This window comes from Manacus vitellinus, unplaced genomic scaffold, assembly GCF_001715985.3.
Source record: "Manacus vitellinus isolate BGI_N305 unplaced genomic scaffold, ASM171598v3 scaffold_12_pilon, whole genome shotgun sequence".
NCBI classification, from domain to species: domain Eukaryota; kingdom Metazoa; phylum Chordata; class Aves; order Passeriformes; family Pipridae; genus Manacus; species Manacus vitellinus.
Window position 1 is genome coordinate 18118342 of NW_021938949.1, and position 8577 is coordinate 18126918.

The window sequence follows — 8577 nt, forward strand, 5'->3', positions numbered from 1 at the left end:
CAGAGGGTGAGTGCCCAGCGTCCCCTCACCCGCCTCGGGTTCCCCTCCCCTTGCCGGGGTGGCTGTGAAGGCGAGGAGGAGCGGGGCTGGGGTGGTGTCCCCCCGCAGTGCCACCGGGAGTGGCGGGGGGTGACGGGTGGTGACGGGCTGTGCTTGGCCTTGCAGGCGCGTGTCGGCCGTGCAACGACACCGAGATCCTGATGGCCATTTGCACTAGTGACTTTGGTGAGTGGGGACCAGGGCCAGGGCAATCAGAGTGGGGGAACAGCCCCACAGGCAGCGCGGGGCCCCCTCCGAGCTGGGCTGGGCTGGGCTGTGGCCAACGGGGACAGAGGGTGCTGTGGCATGGGAGCAGTGATGGGAATGGGGATGGAGATGAGAACGGGGGCAGGAATGAGGATGGGGATGGGAATGGAGAAGGGGTGAGGGATGAGGATGAGAATGGGAATGGGAATGTGGATGTGAACAGGGATGGGGATGGGAGCTGGGATTAGGATGGAGGATGGGATGGGAATAGGAAAGGGAGTGGGGATGAGACAAGGATAGGGATGGGGATAAGGATGGGAGTGGGAATGCAGATGGAGACAGAAATGTGGACAGGGATTGGCATGGGAATGGCAATGGAGATGCGGATGAGAATGAGGACAGGAATGTGGATGGGAACAAGGAAGGGGATGGGAATGGAGATGAGGACAGGGATGGGAATGGGAGTGGAGATGTGCATGGAGGAGAGAATGGGCAAGGGAATGGGAATAGGGATGGAGACAAAGATGGGGATGGGAATGGGTCAGGGACGAGGGCATGCTGACACCTCTCCCTTCCTTCTCCCCACAGTGATCCGTGGCAGCATCCGGAGCGTGTCCAACGACGCGGAGCTGCAGGAATCCATCATCGGGGTGAGCGCCACCCGCATCCACCGACAGAAGTTCCCGCTCTTCCAGGTGGGCGGGCGGCCGGGGTGGCCCGTGGGCAGCATCCGCACCCCCCTGCGCTGTGGGGTCAAGCCGGGCCCCGGCACCTTCCTGTTCACGGGGTGGCTGCATTTCGGGGAGGCCTGGCTGAGCTGCGCCCCCCGCTACCGGGACTTCCAGCGCATCTACGAGGGGGCCCAGCGCGCGCGCCAGAACCCCTGTGAGTTCCCCGTGGACTGAGCGGCTCCGGGAGTGCGACCCGGCCCCGCGGGACCTGGGGGACCCCGGCGACGAGAGTACCCCGGGGGACACAGGGCCGGTGCCCGCAGGGAGGGCAGCACATCCATCCTCGCCGTATGGCCGGACTGTGGCAGCACCTGCCGGCGGGCTCGGGGGTTCTGGGAAAATCTTGCTGCAGGAGAAGGGATTTTCCCAGGGCGCATTTGTCCGTGGGCCCCGGGGACCTGCCTGGGTGAGGGGTGCAGTGGCACGGGGTTGGGGCTCCCAGGGGACTGGGTTGCTGCATGCTCAGGAGATGCTGTGGGGCAAGTGGGTCTGGCACCAGGGCCAGCCAGACCCCCAGACCCCGGCAGGGCTCGAGGGTGGGTGGCTGTGGTGGCCAGTCCAGGGACACAGTGGGCACAGTGGGGTGTGGAAGGGCCAGGAGATGGATTTGCAATGTTGAGGGTGGAAGAGGGAGTGGGCAGCAGCGAACCTGGCCCTGGCCCTGCCTGCAACGCAGGGCACAGGCAGGAGCTGTGGAGCAGACGCTGAGGAAGAGGAGTGAGGCCGAAGGGAGCAAGGGGAATGGTGAGGTGGGAAGAAGGCTGAGCAGAGGTGCCCTTGGCACAGCCAGGGCAGGACCAAAGCGCCAATGCAGGGAGGTGCTGTGGGAACAGGGAGAGGTCACTGTGCCACCCGTCACCGGCAGCCTACGGGTGACCGGCAGTGAGGCACAACGTGACAGCCGGGGGGAATTTTGGACCGTGGGGGTGGGGGGCGTTGTATGTGCACTAAAGTTATAACGATACCAAATTTGTGACTTTTTTTTATAAACTAAGCTGTATTTGTAGCGTGTGGCTCTTGTTTTCAAAAAGCTGAGCGGGATGTTCAGTGCCGGGCACCGCGGTGAGTGCCGGTGCTGGTGTGTGCGCCAGCTCCAACCACCAGTCCTGCCTCCCGTGGGGCTGGAAACAGCCCTGATATTTATATATCTACATATCTATCTACAGAGACAGATATATTGCTGTTTGCACATGCTGCATCCCCTGGGATGGGTCACTTTGGGTATCCCAGGGTGAGGGGGCTGGGGTGGTCCCGTGCCGGGTGGGTGACCCCGCCAGCGGAGCCGCTGTCAGGGCTGATTCTTGTCAGAGTTGTCAGCCACAAGGCCTCATTGTGCCGGGCTGTGCCATTCCAGCATCCAACCCTGCTGGCTCCCACCCCTCCGCTGCCCCCAGCCAGCCCCCGCCTCGGGCTCCTGCTCCTCTGGCTGTGCTGTGTCCCTGGGGGTGGAGGGGATGGGACCCCTGAACAGGGATGGGCCTGGGACCCCCAGCTGGGGGTGGGGAACAGGACCCCCAGACAGGATCGGGATATGGAACCCCCAGGTGGGGATGGGGCACAGGACCCCCAGTTGGGGTTGGGCATGAGAACCCCAACAGGGGATGGGACATAAGTCCCCCAGTTGGGGATGGAGTACAGGACCCCAACCAGGGACCTTTTCTCCTCCTCAGTGATGCCCATAGGTGCTCATCACAGGGAGGCATAGCTCCTGAGCCCCCCAGAGCCCCCAAGCCCCCTCCCAGGCCCTTTAGGTCCTTCCAGGACCCCCCTAACCTGCTCCAGGACCCTCCCAGAGCCCCCAAGCCCCCCAGATCACCCAAGCCAGACTTATGCCACACAGCCACTTGTACTTAAACAACTTCTCAGTCTTGTTTCAATAATACCTTTTCAAATATCACCATCCAGGACGAACTGCTGGGTGTTTGGTTCCTCTGCTGACCACAACACACTTTTCCTTGCCAAAAAACTGTTTCCAAAGAATGCTGTGGGCTTTGGAGCTTAATTAAATATAAATATCTATATGTGTGTGTGTATAGCATGATCTGGCTGTGATAAGATCCTGGTGGGTTTGATACACAACACATGTTTTCCCTTGAGAAGAGTTTGATGCTTATTTTATGTTTTACTGCCAATTTTATACCGATGTATTTTGATTTTTTCCTTTTACTGCCCCATTTTTGGGCTGGGCTGGGCTGGGCTCTGAGGGCAGGATGTGGCTCTGGGGAGGGGGATGCTCCACGCCGGGTGCTGGAGGATGCCAGCATCCCCCTGGAATTTGGCAGCAGGCAGGAGCCAAGCAGGGCAGGGGGAAGGGGGAAGGAGTGGGAAACCCAGCGGAGGAGGAAAAACGAGGCTGGAAAAGCAATAAACGAGGTGCAAAGGGAATTGTGCTGCCCACGGCATCCTCTGTTCGCTCCGGGGGTAAATCCTGGCGGCTCTGGCCCCGCAATCCAGCACATTCCTCGAGGCCAAATGACGGCGTTTAACGCGCGGAGCATCCGGCGCTTCTCTGTCCCACAGCAAAACCTCTTGTTTTCCTTCAAATCTGTTTATTTGGTCAAACCAGCTCACTGCGCTGCAGCGGAAAGGGCTGTTACTCTGCTCAACCTCCGCCACAGAGATTTTTGGGCTGTTTTTAGTGCCCTCTGCCTCATGTCAGGTTGGGTCGCCCGCCCTCCCTTCCCCCAGTGCCGGCTCCTGCAGTGCTGGGCCCCGGCCAGGGCACTAACACTTCCTATGGGATCACCCCACAGGGCAAACAGGCAGATGGTGCCTCAGCTTCCCCACTGTGGGATGGGGATCACAGCTCTTCCCCGTGGCTCAGGGTGGCCACGGCACCAGGCAGCATCCCACGGCTCCGGCACCTCCATCGCCCCGGGGCCAGGCACCCGAGCACTTCCCCAAAAGCTGAGTCCAGCCTGGCCAAGCCATATTCCTGCCTGGCCTGTTGGCACCCGTGGAGGGTGAAAACACAATGAGATAAACTCCATCCCGGGGAATATTTCCTCTGCAGGATGGAAGATGTGGTGTGAGGCAGCACCAGCGAGGGGGAGCAGGATGGGGGACACGGTGTGTGCTGGGGGGGCTGAAGGGGCTCGGACAGGGGTGGTCATGGTGAAGGGCTATGGTAGCACCCTGTGAGCCCAGGAAAGGGTGACCCTACCTGTGGGCACTGTGGTGCCCACCCAGCACGGCTGCCTGCAACATCCATGGGGATGATCCAGCCAATCTGCTCCAAAAGCGCCCCACCCATCTACCCACCCCCCCAGAAGGGGGTTTTGGGGATCCCATGGGCAGCAGCACCCCAAAAACAGCTCCCTCGGTGCAAATGTGCCCAAGGAGGTACCTGTGGCTCCTATCCCATGGGATTAGCCCCATTGTGGACCTAAGTGTTCACACATCCCAGCCCAGGAACTCTGCGGGGACTGTGAAGTCCCTCGGTCACACTGCAGGTCGGTGTCCGCACTGGGAGAGCAGAACACAGAGTGGTGGCAGTGCCGGGTGTCCCCCGTCCCTGTCCCCTTCCCTGTCACACAAAGGGAGCCGCCGTTTCCCGCCATTTCCCCCCCTCCAGCCCTTCTCCCCCCTCTCCTGCCCCCTTCACCCTCCTCCTTCCCAGCTGCCTGATAAAAGCCCGAACGTGTGAATCGCGGGGCACAAAGGGGAGGCACAAAGGCGGCCGGTCCCGCTCAGCCATCCCTGCGGCCCCCACCCCAAGCAGGGACCCCCAGGACCCCCCAGACATCCTGCCTGTCCTGCCCACCCTGCCTGCAGCACCCCAGAGCCGGGAGCTGGCATGGAGCAAGGGGATGTCCCTGGGGGCAGGGGGTCCCCGAGAGGGTCAGGATGATGTCCCTGGGGTTTGGACATTCCTCATAGCATCAGGGTGATGCTTCTGGGCTTAGGGGATGCCCTACAGGGTCAGGATGAGGCTCCCAGGTTTGAGGATGCCCCATAGGGTTGAGGATGCCCCTGAGACTGAGAGCAGCCCCATAAACTCAGGAGAGGACCCTGGGGTTCAGAGATACCCTGCAAGGAAATGCCCCTGGGACCAGGGGGTGCCCAGCAGGGTCAGGATGATCCCTCATCAGCTCTGGATGAGGGCCCTGAGGTGTGGAGACGATCCATAGGGTCAAGATGATGCCCCTGGGACTGGAGGATGTCTCATAAGCTCAGGATGAGGCACCCGGGGTTCAGAGATACCCCACAGGGTCAGGATGATGCTCCTGGGGTTATGAAATGCCCTATAGGGTTGGATGATGCCCTTGGGATTTGGGGATGCCCCACAGGGTCAGGATGCCTCTGGAGTTCAAGGATGCCCCACAAGCTCAGGATGAGGCCCCTGGTGTTCAGAGATGCCCCATAGGGTCAGGATGAGGCCCCTGGGGCCAGGAGAAGCTCTAGCCTACAGCCCTTGGCAAGAGGAGAAGCAAGAGCCTGGTGACTCCGAGGACACCCTCCCACCCTGCCACCCCTTGGGGCGCTGCACCCCAAACTTGGGCATCAGGGCGTGCTTCCAGCCCCCTGCTTCGACCGGGATGAACCCAAACCAGCATCACCCCAGCGCGGGGAGGGTTGCTGGGGGTAGGGCAGGACCCCGGCCCGCAGCGGGGCCCCGCAGCCCCTCACCCCGCGCGAGGCGCCTGCGCCCGCGTGTCCGGCCCCGACAGCTGGTGGGAAGCAGCTTTCCCAGCACATAGCGACAAATTCCTGGCGGTCAGGGCTGCTTTGCAGCCGCCGCGGCCCCGGCGGGGGGAAGCTGCCCTGGAAAGAGGAGGATTAAAAGCTCTTTGACTCCGGCGACACATCCCAACTGGTCCCCTCGCCCGGCCACCTGCCCGTCCCGGCACCCCGAGATGCTGCGGGCACCCCGGGGCTGGGGCAGCAGGGGAAGCTGCCACCACCCTGCTAAATCCCAGGGGCCCAGCGAGGAGGGCTCAGCCCTGCCTGGGAATCGCTTCCTTAATTAATTTGCTCTGCAGCACCACGGGGGCTCTCGGGCTGCTCCAGGGACCGGCTCATCCCCACGGACCATCCTCCTCCTCTGCAGCCTGCCGGCCCCCCCTCTTCCCCCAGCTCCGATTTCCCTGGATTTTCTGCTTTAACCGACTCCACCTGCCAGCGAGAAAAACCCGAAACCGGAAAATCAGGGTGATCCCCATGACCCCCGATTTGGCCACGCTGGGCCCTTCGGCGGGGCCGGGCAGGGAACAGCCCTGGGATGTATTTTGGGGGTGGCTTCACCTCCCCACTGGAGCCCCACGGCTGCTCCATGGAGTGTGATTAATGGGGTCTGGTTGTTCTTAAGCCCCCCGAGCTGCATGTTTGGGGGTAAAACACATGTGGGGGTACGTGTGGGTGCGTGTGCATCCTCATTCCATTTGGTTCCCACAAATCAGGGTGAGATGGAGCAGAAACACGTGTTGTGTTGCCTTTGGCAGCTCCTCTCTTGGTTCACCAGCAAAGAGGGGCTCCAGGGGGGCTGGTGCTGGGCCTGTGCTGCCCCCAGGGCTGAGGAGGTGGGAATTCCGCTCCCCAATTCCACTTCCCTGCACCCCAAAGCCCTTCCCAGGCCATCAGAGTTCTTTCCTACACCCACAGTGGCCTCGGGGACACCAAGGCTTGTGACAGGGTTGGTGGCCCTGTGGCAAGGACATGGGGTGGCACCAGACCCCCAAACCCCAAGCTCTCAGGGGACACCCCAAAACGGTGCTGGAGGGGAGCCCTGCACATACTGACCTACGGACCAAGGGGGGAGCAGGGGGAGGTGACAGTGGTGACATCCCTGGTGACACGTGGCCACACAGGCAGGGGGGCTGCAGCCCTTTGTGCCCCTCATTGAGCGGGTGTTGTTCCCGCAGTTGGGTTGGGTTGGGTTGGGTTAGGGGGGTCATTAACTGGGGGTGGGCAGGGGCTGTGGGGCTGGGCTGCCTCTCCTGCATCCCAGTGCCTGGAATTTTCCCACAGTCGCTGCTGCCTCACAGCAGGAAACCCCCCGGCTGCCTCAGGCACAGCCCCCACCAACGGGCACGGCTGTGCACAGCCCTGTGACAACCCCACAACCCCATAACAACCACACACAACCCCATAACAACCACACACACCCAGGAACAACTGTGCACAGCCCTGCACAACAGCACACAACTGTGCCCAACCCCACAACCACCCCACAACCACCCCACACAGCCATACACAGCCGTGCACAACCCCACACAACCAGGCACAGCTGCTCAGCCCTGTGCACAGTCACACAGAGATGCACAACCTCCACAGCCCTGCACGGCCGGGCACAACTGCACACAACAAAGCACACCTGCACACAGCTGTGCACAACACACACTAGACCATGCTCATCCACGCACAACTGTGCCCAGCTGTGCACAACTGCACAACCCCCTGCACAGCCACACACAGCCACGCACAACTACGTGCACAACAATGCAGAGCGACACACACAGTCCCACCCCACCGTGCACAGCTGTGCAGAACCGTGCGCGACTTTGCACAGCCCTGCACAACCACACACAGCTGTGCACAGCCTGCACAACACACACAGCCACTCACTGCCACACACAGCTGTGCACAGCCTGCACAACCACACACAGCCACTCACTGCCACACACAGCTGTGCACAGCCTGCACAACACACACAGCCACTCACTGCCACACACAGCTGTGCACAGCCTGCACAACACACACAGCCACTCACTGCCACACACCGTGCGTGGTCCCGTGCGGTTGTGAATGGCTGTGTGTGTTGTGCAGCACGTGCACACACAGCGTGCACAGCACACACAGCTGCACACGGATGGCACTGCCCTGCACAGCCACTGCACGACTGCACACAACATCACACACACCCACACAGAGCTGTGCACAGCCATGCACTGCCCTGCACAATCACACACAACTGTGCACAGCCACAGAGCCCTGCACTGCTGCACACAGCTGACACAGCCGAGCACAGCCGAGCACAGCCACACAGAACCAGGCACCAGTGCTCACGGCCACGGAAAACCACACACAGCTGCACACAACTGTGCACAGCCACACAGCCACACACAGCCTGCACGCCACCATGCACGGCTGTGCACAGCCACACACACAGCTGGGCACAACTGCTGGGCACACACAGGATCACAGAATCAGTGAGGCTGGAAAAGACCTCCGAGATCATCGAGTCCAGCCTATGACCCAACTTATCAACTAGACCATGGCACTAAGTTCTCAAACACCTCCAGGGACTGTGACTCCACCACCACCCTGGGCAGCCCATTCCAATACCCAATCACCCTTTCTGTGTAAAATTTCTTCCTAAAGTCCAACCTAAACCTCTCCTGACGCAGCTTAAGACTGTGCCCTCTTGTCCTACTGCTGGTGGCCTGGGAGAAGAGCCCGACCCCCACCTGGCTCCCCCCTCCTGGCAGGGAGTTGCAGAGAGTGAGAAAGTCTCCCCTGAGCCTCCTCCTCTGCAGACTGAGCCGCTCCAGCTCCCTCAGCCTCTCCTCACAGCACTTGTGCTCCAGTCCCTTCCCCAGCCTTGTTGCTCTCCTCTGGACCTGCTCCAGCCCCTCCATGTCCTTCCTGAGCTGAGGGCCCA

The 8577-nt window shown here is 61.3% G+C and overlaps 2 protein-coding genes across 2 annotated transcripts in view; both read left to right on the forward strand.

Moving 5' to 3' along the window:
* Positions 1–161: 161 nt before the first annotated feature.
* METRN (meteorin, glial cell differentiation regulator) lies at positions 162–1151 on the forward strand (the record flags this gene model as incomplete). The annotated part of the gene is made up of 2 exons (XM_029957875.1): positions 162–225; positions 835–1151. Coding segments are annotated over 2 exons (381 nt in total), but the record flags the coding sequence as incomplete, so codon positions are not given.
* An 866-nt stretch (positions 1152–2017) lies between these two features.
* The window catches only part of ANTKMT (adenine nucleotide translocase lysine methyltransferase), a 10630-nt gene continuing 4070 nt past the window's right edge, over positions 2018–8577 (forward strand). Inside the window, exon 1 of the mRNA XM_029957876.1 lies at positions 2018–2039. Within this exon, the coding sequence (XP_029813736.1) occupies positions 2018–2039 (22 nt within the window). The remainder of the gene's footprint in view (positions 2040–8577) is intronic.